This window comes from Notamacropus eugenii, chromosome 1 (assembly GCF_028372415.1).
Source record: "Notamacropus eugenii isolate mMacEug1 chromosome 1, mMacEug1.pri_v2, whole genome shotgun sequence".
NCBI classification, from domain to species: domain Eukaryota; kingdom Metazoa; phylum Chordata; class Mammalia; order Diprotodontia; family Macropodidae; genus Notamacropus; species Notamacropus eugenii.
In genome coordinates, this window is record NC_092872.1 from 549606312 (window position 1) to 549626150 (window position 19839).

General features: G+C 41.8%; 1 protein-coding gene across 3 annotated transcripts in view; it reads left to right on the top strand.

Annotated features, from left to right (window-relative positions):
• Positions 1–19839, top strand: part of ADAM17 (ADAM metallopeptidase domain 17) — a 77111-nt gene that overhangs the window by 12974 nt on the left and 44298 nt on the right. For all 3 annotated transcript variants that reach the window (XM_072634252.1, XM_072634253.1, XM_072634251.1), the window contains exon 2: positions 17827–17959. In XM_072634252.1, the coding sequence (XP_072490353.1) occupies positions 17827–17959 (133 nt within the window). The remainder of the gene's footprint in view (positions 1–17826; positions 17960–19839) is intronic.

A 19839-nucleotide genomic window follows, 5' to 3' on the forward strand; every position in this document is an offset into this window, starting at 1 on the left:
TTAAGAGAGGGTGGCAGAGACTTCATGTAGAAGTTGAGATTTTGGTTGAGACTTAAAAGAAGTCAATAGACAGACATGAAGAGAGAAGGCATTCCAGGTATGGGGGGCAGCTCATAAAGAAAATGCTCAGAGCATGCTCAGAGAGAATTGTTGTGGTAGAATGGCAGAGAGGCCAGTGTCACTGGATTGAAGAGTACTTGTCAGCGAGTAAAGTGTAAGAAGATTGGAGAGTTAGAAGGGGACTAAGTTGTGAAGGGCTTTAAATGTGATGCTTTGGAAATGGATTTATTTGTCCAATTATGTTTTACTCAGGCCATATTAAAATTAGCTGACATTTCTTGAACACAAATCACAGTTACAGAATTTTAATCTTTGAAGTAATCTTAGAAATCATCTGGTCTTCCTTTATACACAGTGTCTGTATTTTTCTGTCACACACACACACACACACACACACACAAAATTTAATCACTTCCTAATAATAGTGAAGAAACCAAGGCTCAGAGCACTTAAATTACTTAATTGAAGTCATTCAGGTAGTTCATTGCAGTCAGGGCTTAAACTTTAGTTCTCTTGACTGGCCTTTAAAGTTTCTTCTGGGTAAGCTATACATGGAGTGTTGATTGCATATAAACCTATATTTCTATTTTCTATAATTTCACTTGGTGTGATTATTCAATCCACTGAGTCTGATCACCACACCTCTGTCACAGAAGATAATTTTCCACAGTTGCTATAGCCAAAAAATTCATCACATTTGGGCCGTCCATGTGTTAAAGCACTTCAGATTTAGTTAGGCTAATGTTTGGATAGTAGATATGGTAGGCTCTTAATTTAATCCTTTCCAGTTTGAGAGGATCTGCCAGCACTTGGCACCCTATCTGCATTCTCTTAGAGAACCAAGGGTCACCTCCATATTATCTTGAGGTGAAAGAGCAGTACCGTAGTGAAGGAAATTTACTCTTGGTATAAAAAATTCTTATCTATCTTAGAAACTTCCACTGAAAAATATAATTTTCAAACAAAATATAATTTTCAAATAATTTTCAAAATTTCTCAAATCATTGGCCTTCTAATTCAACACTTCTAAGATGACATGATTAGGCTCCAGTTCATTCATTCAACAAACATTTATACCTTCTTTATGAAAGGCATTATATTAGGTGCTACAGGGAGGGGAGAGGGTGATACAGTGATGAATAAAACTTGGTTTCTGCTGTTGGGCAGCCTGTATTGTAGTTGGCAAGAGAAAACAATTATAAGGTAATTGGTAAATGACATGAGAGATACAGGCTGCTTTGAGAGTTCAGAGGAGGAAGGTAATCTGTAGTAAATTTAAGACTACACTGGCTTCCTCCTGCTCATTATTCTTATGTTCCATAAAAGATCATCCTACTTCCATTCTGTTCACTATTTCCTCAGTAGTGAACAGGATTTCTTCTGATGTTCATTCAGGTGTCTGATTGCCAGGCCTAGAGGCCTGTGGGCTACCCGAGTCTTCCCTTACCTCTATCGGAGGTCTTCGGCTGGCCAAACCGGATGCTCGTATGAGAGAAAGGACGTTCCAGAGTCGAACAAGGGTTGAGCTTTATTTCAGGGTCTAGTTACAAGTGCAGGGGAATTCTTCCTTAGGAGGGAGCGAAGAATCTCCCAAGGAGGCGAAGATCTTACAATAAGAGATTGGAAGTAGAAGTATAAGTGGGGAGAGAGGGGGAGGGGAGAGCAGAGAGAGGAAAAGCGGAGCCTTCTGTCCTGTCCGCTCCGCGCCCCTCCGCCCAAGAGAACTTTCAGGCTTTCCTGATCCTACTTAAACCCTCCAGCAGCATAGTTTGCATCTGAATATCGTGCTGTTAGATAACAATAGTGTGCCCAGATCCGGGACAATCTCGAGGGCGGGGAGAGCTCTCTCCCATCACGTTTCTCACGGGAAGAGGCGGAAATACATGAGATAGCTTGGTTCACCTCGATTCCCAGTCGTTTCCTGGGGGGTCTCGTGAGAACTCTAAGATTTAGAAGTTCCCACCTTTACCCACCCGAGACTGTCCACATGGAATTGAGCTTCCATCCCCAGCATCTCCCCCTTTTTGTTTTGCGCTGCGCACATGGCTCTAGAGCAAACAGTGGCTGGAGGCTGAGTGGATTAGGAAGGCCTTTAGCATATGAGTACCCCACAACAAGACTTCATTTACACAGAAATCTGCAGCTAGCACAACTGACAAAGAGAGGAATCAGACAAAACAAAGATGAAGCTAAATGGCTGAGTTACAGCAAGAGAAAGGGCAATCACTAATTCCAAAGCATATTCTAAGAGAAGCAGCTAGTGCTGGCGCCTTACACATCACCACCCCCTCAGTCATGCAAATGGATCTCAACGGCCAAGCCTGAATGGCCAAGCCTGTGGTATTCAGGCGAAAAGTTGGTCATCTCCCAAAAAGTTGGTCACCCCTTCCCCCCCCAATGTCCTGGGTTTGTGATATCAAAGTCCTCCTTCAGCCGCTGGAAAGAGATGCCTAGATGGAGTGGTCAGCAATGTTGGGATGAGTGCTGCTTCCTCTCTGGGCAGCAGGGTTAAAGCTGTCATCAGCAGACTCAGGTGGTGCATGATCCTTCTCTGGGGTCTCCGGGCTCTCCGGGGTCTCCGCCGTCTCCGACATCGGTTTCCACCGACGGATCCTTCTAATGGGAATTCACGCATTCCCTTTTCCTGTGGAGACACAAACATACCCTGGACCCCATATTAGTATCTTATACGGACCTTTCCATTTCCCTGAGGCCATATCCTTTACCATGGCCCATGTGTCCTTATTTCCAGCCTGGGTATTACTTTCCTTGCGGGGTTGTCTTGGAATAGTCACAAAATGTCTCATAGCTGGAGTAGTATGTGAGTTTTTTGAGATATGCAAAAAATTGTGTGTATACACAGCTGTATCAAGCTCTGATTGTGTTAGGCGACCTCTTAATCTCCCCCTTTTTTGTTTAGCGAGAATTGCCTTTAAGGTGAGATTGGCCCTTTCCACTACGGCCTGGCCTTGTGGATTGTAGGGGATTCCTGTAACATGTCGAATCCCTAGATCATGGAGGAAGTGTGTAAGGGTTTGAGAAGTATAGGCAGGACCATTATCTGTCTTTATTTCTAAGGGTAAACCTGAAACAGAAAAACAGTGCCAAAGATGCTGAATTACTTTAGCACTCAATTCACCTGGCTGTAAAGTCACCATAAGAAATCCGGACCATGTGTCAACTGTCACATGTATGCACTGGCCCTTAAGATGGGTGACATCCATTTGCCAAATTTCATTGGGTGCCAAGCTGCGAGGATTGACACCCTGGTCTAGAGGTGGGTGGAATGGGATACATTGGAGACAGCTCTTAACAATTTTTCTGGCCTGTTCTTGAGTTATCCCATATAATTTGCAGAGGGCTTCTGTGGCTAGGTGGAACCTATCATGAGCCTTTTGGGCCCTTTCCTGTGGTTCCACAGTGTGCCCTACAAGGTATAGTGAATTGTCTGCTATTTGATTTCCTTCAAAAATGGGTCCTGTGCCATTAGTATGTGAGCGCACATGTAAAACATAAAAAGGGTGTGTTCTGTTATTAATGGTGGTCAATAGCCGCTCACACTGTGAAAAAATATTGGACCAATAATCTACAATAGAGTAAAGATGCATACTGACTATCAGTAATAATGTTAATGGGTATGTCATATATTTGGAGAGCTTGGATTATAGCTTCCAACTCGTTCTGTTGAGTAGAGGTGTAGGGTGTGTTAACTATATATATCTCTTGGGAGGCCGAATTATAAATAGATGCCTTGTGATGTTTTGTGGCATCTGTAAAAATGTTAGGCCCCTCTACTGGGTTTGGTGAGTACCTTTTCACTGGTGCTGGGGCCCACTGTAATAACTCTTTGAATAGGAAAGTCGAATTTGGTTTCACCTGGGCCCACTGGAGTATAGTGGCCCAAGAAACGTGATTCTGAGCTAACTCTTCTACATCCTTAGTGGTTAGTGTAGCATAAAGAATTGGCTGTTTTTGGTACATGTGGGTAGCCCTTTTTACTGCCTCTAGTGCTAACCGTCCTAGAAATTCCCACTTGTTTAGTAAACTGCTTCCTGTTTTACTTAAATATACCCACTCTAGGGGCTTCTCTTTTTGGTGTATGACGGCATAGGGAGGTGTGGTGGAGATAATAGATACCTCCACATCTCTTCCTGGATCCCACCGGAATGTGGTGGACTCTAAAAATTGTTTTTTTATTGCCTCTATGGCCTTGGCTGCTTTAGGAGTCAATGTTCGTGGGGAATTTAAAGCAGAGTCTCCTGTCAATAGTGAATATAAAGGTTGCACGAGAGGTAGAGGTATAGGCACCTTTGATCTTATCCATTGGATAGCTCCTACTAGTTTCTGAGCATCATTGAGTGTTTGGATCTTTATATCCCATTTTGGGGGTTCTGGCCGAATGATGGTGCCCTGTATCTGATATCCCAAATATTTGTAACTAGGTCCTCTCTGTATCTTTTCAGGAGCAATAACTAATCCTAGTCCTAGAAGGTTCCTTTCTACTGCTTGGAAACACTTCTCCAGATCCTTGAGCTGAGGTGCAGCTATAAGGATGTCATCCATATAATGGATGATTTTGCATTGGTATTGCTGTCTGGGGCTTTCTAATGCTTGATTAACATACCACTGGCAGATGGTGGGGCTGCAACTCATACCTTGGGGCAATACCTTCCACTGATACCTCTTTGCAGGTCCTTCGTTATTGGGGTGAGGTATTGTAAAAGCAAACCGAGGACAATCTACTTTGTTTAAAGGAATGGAAAAAAAACAATCCTGAATGTCAATGATTATAAGTGACCAACCATCCGGGATGGCATTAGGAGAAGGGAGACCTGGTTGCAGGGCTCCCATAGGCATGAGAGACTGATTTACCTTCCTTAGATCTGTAAGGAACCTGAATTTCCCGGATTTTTTCTTTATAACAAACACAGGAGCATTCCAGGGTGACTGTGATGGCTCTATATTTCCTTTTTCTAATTGCTCCTTAACCAATAGTTGTAGTGCCTGGAGTTTTTCTGGAGTCAGGGCCCATTGCTCCACCCAAATCAGGGTGTCTGACTTCCAATTCAAGGGTGGGGACTCCAGTGCAACAGCAATGGCCCTTACTAAAAATTTGATAGCTTCATCCCCAGGCGGCTCATGATGTCCCTGCCCCAGATGTTAAAACTAAGTCCTGGAATCACCAACGGCCATACAGTCCCTTGGCGATCCTCTGCCTCCCACTTTACTGGGTGCATTGTCTCAAAGGTATTTTGGCACCCTCCTATTCCCCACGCTGGTCTCTGGCTTTCTTTAAGCTTCCAGTGCCGGGGTACTGAGCGACCACTAAGGCAGGTCCTATCCGCTCCAGTATCAAGGAGGCCAGTCATGGGAATTCCATTGAGCCAGATTGTACACTCAGGTCTCTTCTGTCCTATTTCCTTTAGTAACTGGATTTGAACTGAGTGCTTTAAGGGAAGGGCAATAGCTATGGGAAGCTGATTGTCTATATGAGCTGGCTCAGCTACCACATTGGAGCATGGAAGTGCTGTGGTGCCGGTGGGATAAACTCCTGTATATATAACTACGGGTGCATGAGAGGGGTTCTGTAATATCAGGGATTCCTCCTGTATGGGGTCTCTCAGGGGAATCATAGTAAACTGATGAGCTGCAAGCTGGCACTTCTCTAAGCTGTAAAGGTGTTGCATTCCTTCCTCTGGCCCCATAATCTCCTGTATTCTCCCTCCAAGGGGCCGTCCCGATTCTCTGCCAAAGGGTACACTTTCGGGGCCCTCAAGGGGCCCCTCACCCCATTTCCCGACTTCCTACATTGTCTAGCTAGGTGACCTGGCTTTCCACATGAAAAACAAGGGTCCTGGCCCCTCCCTGTACTTATTTCTTTCCTACACTCTTTCTTAAGGTGTCCCGGTTTTCCGCAATTAAAACATTTTTTCTCCAAAGAGATATTAAGGCTGCGGCCAGGTACTTCCCTTGCACCTGTGCCAAGTAGACCTGACTTCCTACCCTGTCACATCTTTGTATCATTTCTTCAACAGATGCATTCTTTGGCAGTCCCAGCATTGCCTTTTTGCAGTCATGATTACAATTCTGCCGCAGCAATGTCCTCAACACTATCTCTGTCCCTTGATTCTCCTCTCCCATGTCTCGGCCTACTGCCTCCTGCAGCCTGGCCACAAAATTAGTAAATGGCTCAGTGTTTCCCTGCGTAATCCTAGTCATGGGAAACTCTCTCTTTCTTAGAGGCTATAACCTTCCAGGCGGCAATAGCCATTCCGGCAATCAAGACATAATCGGCGGCCGAGTACTGTAATTGATTTCCTGTAGCCTCAAACTGCCCTGTTCCTGTAAATCGCTGATAAGCCTGGAGGGCCTGAGCCCCTAGCCCACTGGTAGTGCTCTTTACCCTCTGAGAAAATTCTGATACCCAAATCACATTCTGCCCAGGGGTAAGGCAGGCTCTAGCTAAGCTCTTCCAGTCATTAGGAGTCAGAACAAACTGACCACTGAGAGTCTCAAGCATGGCTATGACAAAGGGTGAATTAGGGCCGTGCTTGGTACAAGCCTCTTTGAGAGTCGCCACTCTCTTCCACTCTATAGGTATGTGGCTCCTCCGAACCCCACCGGGGACACTGGGGTCCGCTATTTCTAGCACAGGAAATGTCCCTACGTCTTCTCCATTCTCTATAGCCTTTCGTATTCCCTTTTCCAAACTGGACTGTGGCCCTGGACTGTCTGACCAATGGAGCATGCTATAAGGAGGCGCAGAGGGAAGACACGGCGTATTCTCCCCTGCCTCGCCTTTTCCATCCGCTAGATGGAGCTCCGAATCTATTTTTTCTCTACACTCCTTAACTTTCTGCTCACCAGGGTCCTCCCCTCCCCTCTCTCCGCTTCCACTCTCATTCCAATCCCGCCCTGGCCTCTCCGGCCCTTCCAAAAGCCTCTTAATTACACCGTATATCAGGAAATCTAAATCCTCCAGCTCCCCGGGGCATAGTTGCTCATAAGCGGTCATTTGTTCTCTGACTGCTCCCCATCTTTCTCTTGATATTCCTGTCTGCTCGAGCCAAGGAGAAACTTTCCAAATCCTTTTACAAAATTCTCGGAGGTCGTTTAACTCTATAGTGACCCCCGCCTCCCTGCATTCCCTGTAAAGTATCTCAGCCCAGACCTCCTGTTCCTCTGGCTTTATTACTGGCAATTGATTCCCCATCCCTGCCTTTTTCCCATGGGTGTGGGAAGCTACTCTCACTCTTTCTCTCCTTCCGAATCTAGGATTCGGGACTCGCGTCTTTCACAGCCCCTTCCGGGTGTTCCCAGGCACCCAGGATATCTGCGCTCCCTGTCCTCTGTTCGGAGACGCCAACTGCCAGGCCTAGAGGCCTGAGGGCTACCCGAGTCTTCCCTTACCTCTATCCCGAGGTCTTCGGTTGGCCAAACCGGATGCTCGTATGAGAGAAAGGACGTTCCAGAGTTGAACAAGGGTTGAGCTTTATTTCAGGGTCTAGTTACAAGTGCAGGGGAATTCTTCCTTAGGAGGGAAAGAGAAAGATCTCCCAAGGAGGCAAAGATCTTACAATAAGAGATTGGAAGTAGAAGTGTAAGTGGGGAGAGAGGGGGAGGGGAGAGCAGAGAGAGGAAAAGCGGAGCCTTCTGTCCTGTCCGCTCCGCGCCCCTCCGCCCAAGAGCTCTTTCAGGCTTTCCTGATCCTACTTAAGCTCTCCAGCAGCATAGTTTGCATCTGAATATCGTGCTGTTAGATAACAATAGTGTGCCCAGATCCGGGACAATCTCGAGGGCGGGGAGAGCTCTCTCCCATCACGTTTCTCACGGGAAGAGGCGGAAATACATGAGATAGCTCGGTTCACCTCGATTCCCAGTCATTTCCTGGGGGGTCTCATGAGAACTCTAAGATTTAGAAGTTCCCACCTTTACCCGCCTGAGACTGTCCACATGGAATTGAGCTTCCATCCCCAGCATCTGATAAGTTCGAAAAGGCCCTTTTACTGAGATTACTGCAACACCCCCCTAAGTGATCTCCCTTGTCTTCATTTCCTCACTTCTGTCTCTTACACTGTTTTTGTTCTTGATGTCCAGATCTTTTAACACACTCCTCAAAACCTTTCTGTCCTTAAAATTCCTATTGTGAGTGGTTGTGGTATAGTAGGAAAAGGCCATTTGAACAGAGTAGTAACATGATTAAATCTTTGTGTAGAAGAATAGATTAGAGAGGAGAGTAAGTGTAATTGGAAAGATCTCTTCAGAGACCTTTTCTGTAACCTGGGTGCTTGTGTGGTGGCCAGAGGCTATGAATGCAAGAGATATTGGAGGCAGAACCAATAGCAGAGTATAAAGCAAAAGCTATGGATTTGTAATTAAAAGACGTGAGCCTGAATCCTGGCTTGCTGTTTACTACCTGTTAACCTTGAATAAGTCACCTCTCTCAGCTTCATTTAGGTCATTAAAATGAGGAATTCAGATTAGTTTAGATGAACTTTTATATCGTACTATCATTATTTTATTATTTTATATTGTAATATTTGGAACTGAAAGGGAAAAGACCATTTAGATAATTTTGCAAATGAGGAAACAGTGACTCAGAGAGTTGAACTGACTTCTCCAGGACTTGATAACTAGAACGTGACAAAACTAGGAATCTGATGCTTTTTCCATTATACTGTGTTTTTCTTTAATATGTAGTACATAACGTGTGATTGCTAAATAAATCTTGCACCTTTAATAATTGAGTAATTATAAAAACTGTTATATTTAGTCTAGTGTGAAATTAAAGGTGAGGGGGAATGCTTAGGTGCCAGAATAGGTTGGGGGGGGTGATCAGCTGATCAGCGTGGGGAGCGGAATGCAGTGCCAACTGAGTCTAGGGTGGAGAGAGGCAAGCCACTTGGTGACATCAAAGGCAGGGGTTAGTACCCTAAAAGTTGCTGTGGGTGAGAAGACACAAAGTGAATCAGGAGTTTAAACAAGCACAGACCAAGAGGAGGTAGGGGGAGATATCAGGCTGGAATGGATATCTTATATCCAAGAGGTTGCCTGTAATATCCTGTGAGTGCTCAAAGGAAAAGTTCCATGCAGGATCTTCAGGGAATATAAGAGAGCCATGAGGAGTAAGGTAGTGTCCTGGGCATGATGGTGACACACCGGGCGCTCATGTACTCTGTCTTGCCCCACAGAGTCCCCTATTTGAATTAAGGCATTAGACTTCCAGTCCTGAGGAAGCAGGCCTAACCCTTGGCATAGGGTGGGAATCGGGAATCAGGAATCAGGTGGGCTAGGAGCAAAAGTGGTTCAAGGTGGGGCCCAGAACACAAGTCCCCAAGGTGAGGGGCTTCTATGCATAGTCTTCTTTGATCACTTTTCTGGCTAGTCATGCCCTGCATCTTATCTCACATCTCAAATCCTGCCTCCTGCTTGCTTCTCTGTCCCCACACTCCTGTCTGCTTCACCATCCACCCAAATGCTTTTGGGAGAGGGACAAAGGCACTGTTCCTGTCTAAGTGGGGGTGGGGAGGAGAGTAAAATAAGGCTGAAGCAGCATCCAGGGGATGAGGAGAATGTAGAATCTTTGTTGCAGGGCCATCTGCAGATGCACAGCATGGTCCAAGAGACGCAAATCTGACAAACACAAGTTCAATATGCAGGCCCCAATTGGAAGGAACATTAAAAGTGCTGTCAGCAAAGAGGAAAAACAAAGAGAGAAACTAAGAGCCCCATGATCTTATTATTAACTTTTGAACAGAGGATGTTCTGATCTTGTTATTTTTTCAAAAGTTTCCACTCTGATTCCAATTCTTTAGCAGGATTCAACTCTATACATGTAAATATAAGTAACAACACTTTGCAGGTAGAAGCTTTCTACCCTTGAGCTTAAGAGTTTTACTGATGAATTTACTTATAAGAAACTGATTTTAACTCTAGTTACCATAAAAGACCTGGGAGGATCCATAAGTAATTAATTCCAAAGTAGTGCATAGCAATAAGTTGCTTATAATAAAACATATTTGTACCACAGAACATAGAATATACAATATAAACAGGTATTAATTCCACAATAGTAACAAACTTTGAATGAAGTTGACTTTTCCATTAATACAAAAATATTCCATGTTACCTCCCTCTAAGAAAACTGCACTGAAATTCTTTTCCTCAAACTGAAGATGTTTATGATATAGTTTCAGTAATTAATAGAATAGCAGGTAGGTCCCTTAATCGGTTGTGACAATACCCAATTATTCTAACGCCATTTAAAAACATTTAAGGACTTTATTCCATACAGACATAGATCTAGTAGCAGGCAGGTGACTAGGCCAAATACACATTTACTAAGTTGCTTAAGGATATAAAAAGAAATATATTCCTAGGCTGAATAGCCTAGATCTTAAACACACTTTAATGTAGTAGCTCAGATGTATCCCAAACTTAGTCTATGGGATAATGATTCAACATTGTGTTTGTACCTTTGTTTCACAAATTTATTTTCCCGTTGTCTAATTATTGCCATATCATTCAGAAAGAATGTTCTCTTCCTGGGATTTAATCTTTCACATGGCTGTACAAGAGTACTAATTTACCCCACTGGGCTATAGAATAACTACCTATTCAGATTGACCACTTGCCTTGATTACAGAAATTTGCCATAAAAAGGAAAAGCAAAGACATGACTAGATAAAACATCACAGTTTTGCAAGGACATAGTATCAGTTCCACCTCATAGTCAGACTCAGGAATATTCAAGTGGGAAACATTCCTTTTCAAAGGAACACAATGGGAAAACTGAGCCAGGAGGATCCCATCCTAGGGAGAGGCTAGAATTGTCCTCTTAGCTGTTCCAGAGGGAGATTTCCACCTGTAATGGTCACGTTTTCCCTGAGTAGCTTGTGGCATTTCTCTCAGATGGTGGATTGACTATTGATAGATTTTTATGATCCATCAGATAACTCAAAACCTAGTACGTTGTAGTCCAAAGAGCTTTTACCTCAGATGGCAAGTTTCACTAATCAAAAATTTACCAGGACTCACGTCTTAATTTTTAAATTTGTCTTGGTGCAAAAGCCAGTTACTAGAGATCATTTCTATATATTTTCAAATTCTCACCAAAACATGTTCCTTCGTTAGGAGTTCCATGACTATTCAGTAGGAATTCTGCTACACAGAAGACTTTAGGCAGGCTTGATAAGAATTTGTGACTAGATGGTTCCAAAATTCTTGTTGTAGTTAACCACTGATAATCTGATAATAATCTCACAATGTGTAGATCATAAGAGAAATTGCCTTTCTAACAATATAGGTAATACAAAATTAATTAATAAGAAAATACAGAAATATAACCATACCACAAGCATGTATTTAAAATTTGAAACAGAATCAATTAATTAATTACCAATCAGGTGACTGAAACTTTGTTGAATGAGCAAATCAGATCTGGATTCATAATCACTAGTGGTTACCTTTTAATTTTTAAGGCCCAATACTCTTAGCACTTTGAAAAAAAAAAAAAAAGATTATTATCCACAAATTGATGTTTTTGCTAACCTAGGGGGAACTCTCAGGGAAGTCCTGCTGAGTCCAGCTGCAAGGATCTGATGGCCAGCAGACCAGGAGAGAAGGGTGATCCTATAGCCTTGGGCGTGGGGACAGGGACTATTGGGGTGCGGAGGGAAAGGAACACCTGCAGTTTTCCCAGTTCCCTAGCAATGAGGGAAATGAGGGAATTGGACTTACCCTTCCAGATAGGACTTCAGAAGGTATGTCCAGGTCCATGGCCACCAACCGCTGGACCCAGAGCCTTCCAGTCTTGGCTGGAGAGGAGCTGTAGTTCCTTGTCTCTTTTACCTTTGAGACTTAGCAGACTAGAAAATACATATCTTACAGTGGAGGGGAAGAAAGGGATAGAGACAGAGAGAAGGCTTACATTTAGGCAGTTTTTCTAGGATCAGAGGCCCACCGACATACCTCCCCCAAAGTGCCCCATGGGAGGGAAACAACACAGGGCACAGAGACCCCAAAACCGGAGTGCAGGGACCCTCAAAGAAAACCAGGCACAGAGGCCCACAGGGTGCAGAAACCCTGAAACTGGGGCATAGGAACCCCCAAAGAAAACTAGGCACAGAGGCCCTGAAACCAGAGCGCAGAGACTCACCTACCTGCTTTTCTCAAGGTCCCATGGAGGAGGGGAAGGAATAACACAGGGTAAACAAGGTACAGGGGAACAAAACAGGTAAAAAGTCTGCTCAGGCAGAGCAAGGTGCCTTTTCCTTAGGTTTTGGAAACCAAATTTCTTACTTTGTTTTGTTTAGAAACCCCCTTTGCAAATTACTTTTCTAGATTATATTGAGGTCAGGTGGTGTTACAATGGAACATTAGTCACTTTTCCTTGAGATCTTCTCCCCAAATTCCCCTCCCAACAATCTTCAAGCAGCCTCTCACCACTTTTTCCAAGAGTCCGAGGAAGAGGGGAGAGGGCTCGAGGGCGTCCCTTATACAAGAGTCCACAGTCCGACTGACTGCCCGGAAGGCAGTGGAGCTATAGGCATTGCTGGCAGTGTCTAGGCGCTCCAGGGGTCTCGCTGCTAGGGAGACAGTAGGAGCAGAAAGGTCTGGGGAAGAGAACAAGGAAAAGGGCATTTACCTCTTATCCCAGTGGCTAGGAGAAGATCATCTGAGTCCAATTAATATTTGGGCTTCTGGGTTTTTGGCACCAAAATGTTGAAGAGAGAGATGGGAGAGCTGTTTCAGAATGTGAATGAATTCACTTAGATCTTCTCTGTAGCCATTGGGAGCTTTATTGACGCAAAAGCAGCAGGGCCTGAGATTTAGCAAGGAGATAAGCAAAGGCTAGAATTGTCATTATTAAAAAATATTGGCACAGTCCAGCCATGAGCCCTGAATATTCTTCCAGCTATTTAAGTTGCTCTTTATTTCTTTAAGGCACACTTTGTAATTGAATGTGTTTTTTGTAATTCTGCGGTCTTTCTTTTTTTGTCTTTTTCTTCATGATTTTGTGGTCATGAAGATTGTTCTTTTGGCTCTACTTATCTCAGTCTTCATCACTTCATATAAGTCCTCTAAAGTTTTTCTGAATTTTTTGTTATTATAGTGCAGTAATACTCTATTACATTCACATTCATAATTTATTTAGACATTCTTTAATGATTGAGTATTCATTTTTCTTGAATTTTTTTGTTATCAAAAACTGCTTTTTTATATATGGGTCTTTTTCCTCTGTTTTTTACTTTATTGCTGTATATACGTAGTTTTAATATTACTTGGTTAAATTATTATAAAATAGCTTTAACATTGCTTATTTCTTATTTTTTAAATTAATTTATTTATTTAACTTTTAACATTCATCTTCACAGAATTTTGGGTTCCAAATTTTCTCCCCCCTTGTCCCCTCCCCCCACCCCAAAACACTGAGCATTCCAATTGCCCCCATCACCAATCTGCTGTCTCCTCTATCATTCCTCTCTGCCCCTGTCTCCATCCTCTCCTCTGTCCTATAGGGCCAAATAACTTTCCATACCCCTCTACCTGTATTTCCCATTTCCTAGCAGCAAGAACAGTACTCGACAGCCATTCCCAAAACCCTGAGTTCCAACTTCCCTTTCCCCCTCCCTCCCCACCCCCTCCCCCTGGAAGGCAAGCAATTCAATATAGGCCAAATCTGTGTAGTTTTGCAAATGACTTCCACAATAGTCGTGCTGTATAAGACTAACTATATTTCCCTCCATCCTATCCTGCCCCCAATTGCTTCCATTCTCTCCTTTGATCCCGTCCCTCCCCATGAGTGTCGACCTCAAATTGCTGCCTCCTCCCCATGCCCTCCCTTCCATCATCCCCCCACCCTGTTTATCCCCTTATCCCTCACTTTCCTGCACTGTAAGATAGGTTTTCATACCAAAATGACTGTGCATTTTATTCCTTTCTTCAGTGGAATGTGATGAGAGTAAACTTCATGTTTTTCTCTCACCTCCCCTCTTTTTCCCTAAACTAAAAAAGTCTTTTGCTTGCCTCCTCTATGAGAGATAATTTGCCCCATTCCATTTCTCCCTCTCTCCTCCCATATATTTCTCTCTCACTGCTTGATTTCATTTTTTTTTAAGATATGATCTCATCCTCTTCAATTCACTCTGCACACTCTGTCTCTATGTGTGTGTGCGTGTGCATGTGTGTGTGTGTAATCCCACCCAGTACCCAGATACTGAATAGTTTCAAGAGTTACAAATATTGTCTTTCCATGTAGGAATGTAAACAGTTCAACTTTTATAAGTCCCTTATGACTTCTCTTTGCTGTTTACCTTTTCATGTTTCTCTTCATTCTTGTGTTTGAAAGTAAAATTTTCTTTTTAGCTCTGGTCTTTTCATCAAGAATGCTTGAAAGTCCTCTATTTCATTGAAAGACCAATTTTCCCCTGAAGTATTATACTCAGTTTTGCTGGGTAGGTGATTCTTGGTTTTAGTCCTAGTTCCTTTGACTTCTGGAATATCCTATTCCATGCCCTTCGATCCCTTAATGTAGAAGCTGCTAGATCTTGTGTTATCCTGATTGTATTTCCACAATACTTGAATTGTTTCTTTCTAGCTGCTTGCAATATTTTCTCCTTGACCTGGGAACTCTGGAATTTGGCCACAATGTTCCTAGGAGTTTCTCTTTTTGGATCTTTTTCAGGTGGTAATCGGTGGATTCTTTCAATATTTATTTTGCCCTCTGGTTCTAGAATCTCAAGGCTGTTTTCCTTGATAATTTCATGAAAGATGATGTCCAGGCTTTTTTTTTTTATTATGGCTTTCAGGTAGTCCCATAATTTTTAAATTGTCTCTCCTGGATCTATTTTCCAGGTCAGTTGTTTTTCCAGTGAGATATTTCACATTATCTTCCATTTTTTCATTCTTTTGGTTTTGTTTTGTGATTTCTTGGTTTCTCATAAAGTCATTAGCCTCCATCTGTTCCATTCTAATTTTGAAAGAACTATTTTCTTCAGTGAGCTTTTGAACCTCCTTTTCCATTTGGCTAATTCTGCTTTTGAAAGCATTCTTCTCCTCATTGGCTTTTTGAACCTCTTTAGCCAGTTGAGTTAGCCTATTTTTCAGGGTGTTATTTTCTTCAGCATTTTTTTGGGTCTCCTTTAGCAGGGTGCTGACCTGCTGTTCATACTTTGCTTGCATGTCTTTCATTGCTCTTCCCAGTTTTTCTTCCACCTCTCTAACATGATTTTCAAAATTTTTTGAGCTCTTTTTGAGCTCTTCCATGGTCTGAGCCCATTGAGTGGGCTGGGATACAGAAGCCTTGACTTCTGTGACTTTCCCTGATGGTGAGCATTGTTCTTCCTCATCAGAAAGGGAGGGAGGAAATACCTGTTCACCAAGAAAGTAGCCTTCTATAGTCTTATTTTTTTTCCCTTTTCTGGGCATTTTCCCAGCCAGTGACTTGACTTCTCAATATCCTTTTCACCCCCACTTCGCCTCCGGATCCTCCCAGCCAGGGCTTGGGGTCTGAGATTCAAATGCTGCTTCCCAGCCTCAGGGCTTTTGGTGGGAGAGGGCTGCTATTCAATGTGAGATCAAGTTCAGCTGCTCAGGTGGGGGCAGGGCCACCTCACAGGGTTCAGATCCCTCAGGGGGTTTATGCAGAGACCTTCAACAATGGATCCCAGGCTCCTGCCTGCTTGGGGAGCCCTGGTCTGCTCCCACCTCCGCTGTTGCCTCCCAAGGGGGCCTGAGTTATGGGGGCACCCCACTCCCCTCTTGACCCACCAAAGAGATCCTTTCACCGACCCTTGTCACCTGTGGGTGGAGGGACCCACGCGGCTGCTGGAGATCCCGTCCCTGAAGCCCGCTCGTATCTAGTCCCTGCTTGGATCTGCTCCTCTCGGCGCCGGGTGGCCAACGCAGGATTGGGCTCTCCTCCGCATCTGCAGTGCAAAGAACCTTTTGCGAGAGGTTTTCAGGTTCTCTGGAAGAGAAATCTCATCCGCTCCGCTGTTCTGTGGCTTCTGCTGCTCCAGAATTTATTGGCAGTTCTTTTTTACAGATATTTTATGGGCTGTGGGTTCAGAGCTAGTGTATTTGTGTGTTTCTACTCCTCCATCTTGGCTCCGCCCCGCTTATTTCTTATTAACTGAGCATAGCACAATTAAAATGGAAACTGTAGACTCAGACTGCCCAAGTTTTGCTCAGGGAAAACAAGAATACAGGATGACACAGATACTTCTTTTGGCAGAAGCATTTACGTAAAATATAATGTTGTAATTGGGGGAAAAAATGCAGATAACGTATCTGGTGTCACATTGTATAGGACAGATTGAATGGGGGAGAAGTCATTTAAAATTCAATAGTTCAAATGAATGTTGGTGAAGGTCTGAAGAGAGGTAGATGAAATGGAAATAGAAAAAAAAGGAACAAACAGATTTGGGGGAGAATTGTCAGAAATTGGCAGCTAATGGCCTTGGGGGCGTAAGTGAAAGAAATTTTGTAAAAGAAATCTAGTGACTACCAAATTGATGATGCCAATAACTTTAATAGAGAAGTTGGGAGGAAGGAGGAGCAGGTTTGAAGGGGTGGTATTAGTGTAAGATGACTTTGGCAGGTTACTATTTTTAAAGTGGCAAATTATTTTTCTTTATATTTTTCCTCCATTTTTTTAGTTTGTGTCATTTTTTTATTACCAATGTTCAGCAGGGAGAAATTGACCCCTAACTTTTCTGTAGAGTTGCCTTTTCAACACTCTTAAGCATTGCATTAATTTAGAATTCATCCCATGCAGTAAAATTGGCTCTTTGTATAATGGAAATTATGCTATGATAATTACTTTTAACTGACACAAAGTGTTGAAGGGTAGCACTCATAATGGAGTCAGGATCCTAAAGGATCTTAACCAGCTGGAGCATTGTGCTAAAACTAATAAGATAAAATTCAGTAGGTGTAAGTGGAACAGTCTTGAATTTAAGTGTAGCAGTTCTGAATAAGATTTTGGAATTTTAGTGGCCTTTGGTACAATACGAGTCAGCATGCGATGAAATAGTAGCCAAAAATAAAGCTAATGTGGTCTTGGGCAGCATTAAGAGGGCATAGCTTCTAGGAAAAGGGAGGTAATACTCTCACTGTACTTTGCCTTGGTCAGACTTCATCCAAAATATTGTGTTCAGTTTTGGGTGCCATAGTTTAAGAAAACATTGATAAGCTGAAGAGGATTCAGAGGAGGGTACCAAGATGATGAAAAGCCTTGAGTTAATGCCATACAAAAAAATAGGTTGAAGGAACTGGGCATGTTTAACCTAGAGAAAAGAAGACTCGGGAACATGATAGCTGCCTTTCAGGTATTTGAAGGACTGTCAAGGATTAGACACGTTCTGTTTGGTCCCAGAGGCCTGATCTGGAGCATTGAGTCTAGGGTGAAGAGGTAAATTTAGGCTTTATATCAGGAAAAAAACTTACTGGCAACTAGAGCTATTCAAAAGTGAAATGTACTACTTAGAGAAGTGATGGGTTTTGCTTTTTTGGTGCCTTCAAGTAGAGAGACAATCACTTGCTAGGTTATGTTAAGAGGGGAGGATTCCTTCTGCATATGTATTGTGCTACTGGGCAGGAGAGCCTGTCTAGACTCTGATTTAGTGAGATGAATAGAGAAGATTTAAACAATATGAGAAAATCTATTTATCACTAAAAATCTAAGTGTTCTTACTTTACCTTGTGAGATTTTTTGAAAAATGTTCTTTTGAAAATCTATTAAATTTTTCTTGTTTATTTCAGAAAAGCTTGATTCCATGCTGTCAGACTATGATATCCTTTCTCTGTCAAATATCCAGCAACACTCCTTGAGGAAGAGGGATCTAACAACAGCATCACATTTAGAAAGATTATTGACTTTTTCAGCCTTACATAGGTAATTAGAATTATTCTTATTGAAATAACTTATTTTGTCCTTGTGCTTTATTTGCTTTGGTTAAGATAAAAAATAGTTATATTGAATGTTTTGAAGCTTTTTTTTTTTTTAAGGGAATGGTAGAGATAATTGTAATATGCCCTAAATGATTCTTCCATAGTAGGTCATTCTTTCCAATAAGTTTTTGCGTAATTGAATTTAGTCTTAGGTGCAGAGGAAGCCAGAAAATTCCTAATGTTAGTACTATAATACTGTGTACTTCCCATTTCAGCCTTCATGAATTTTAGGTAAATATTAGACCTCCTTCAGAGTATCAACTGTATTGCATTTGAAGAGTTGTTAACCCTGTTCCCTTGTTTTATCTTACAAATTTTGAAGATTTCCTTTTTTAAATTCCTGAAACTGTCACCTTTATAAGAAAACCAAAGATTATGGTACACAAATAATTTGTCTGATGTGGAATTGCCTTTCCTGTTTTTCAGTGTTCTGATAACTCTTTGTCAGGTGTATGGAGTTCTGATACATTTTCAAAATTATTCCTAAGGACTTGTAAGGATCATTAAAGGGCAAGAATTTGGACATACTTATTCAGAGAAGCACAGTGCTCCATGAAATTCTTTCCCATGTACAACTTTGAGAAGATTGAGGACTGAATAACAATTTACTAACGTTTCATTTCCCTGAAATTATTAGGGATACACGAGAAAATGAGACCTTTAGGAAAACAAGTCACAGAGACCATGTACTCTTCTTATAGAAGAGGCTCCTCCTCAGAGCTTATTTGCTTTTATTTGAGACTTCCTTCATTGTATGTCTCCAATAAATATTTATTCATAACTGCTCCATGACATTGTATAAAACTAAGAAGTCTGGTTACCTGATTTACTGCCTCATAGACAAAGTATGGAAAAATGATGCAAGATCTCCAAAGTACATCATTCTGGGTTCATTTAACTTATGGGTCTGATAGCTTTACATAATTGAATAGTCCCAGAGGACATAAAAACATTATATTATAGTATAATAATTGATGTTAGTTGAGGCTTCATTGTATATTGAAATGGAGTTTGGGGCTTGGGATCAAAACATGGTTTCAAATTTCTTGTTTTTATATGTGTGCCATGTATCTAAGTCAGATGTAGGTTATGATCTATTCCCACATCAGGAGTTCCATATTCAGATGAAATCACAGATCCTTGTATAATTGATGTCCATGATAATAAACTTCAGTCACTGAGAAAATGCTGTAATGTTTTGGGTTTTATGTTTAAGAAAGTATAGCATTGTATGGTCTATTTTATATGTTTTTGTTCAAAATGCTTACAATTTTTAAAAAAAAGTTTTGACACAAGAAGCATTACACTTTTGTTATGTGAATAATTCTCTTAATGTGAAACCTTTGATTCTGCTACCGATGCCAGGTAAATAAGACACTAGAGAGTTTCAAGAGAGAAGAACATAGATGTAGGACTATGGGAAAAGTACTTTTTTTCGCCCATTTTTAATGATACTTTTTTCTTATATTTGCCCAAGAATTTATGATCATAAGTATGAGAATAAAGATTTGTTGAATGGGAATAAATATACTTAATATAAAACACCAAGAGGATTACACGTTTTAAAAAAAATTACTGCCACAAAACCCTAAAATTTTAATGTGTTTTTAAAAACTTAATTGATAGGTTATTTACTCTTACATTTTTAAAGCCCTTAGTTGCTTTGTTTCTAAAATAGCAGCACTCATAAGCACTGCATTAATAAATTTTATTTTTCCGTTACTTTGATTTTGAGATCCAGTTAGGTAATATGTATAAAATGTTTTGCAAATTGCAAATCTGTATTGTAAATGTTAGTTATTAATATCATATATAGACTAAAAA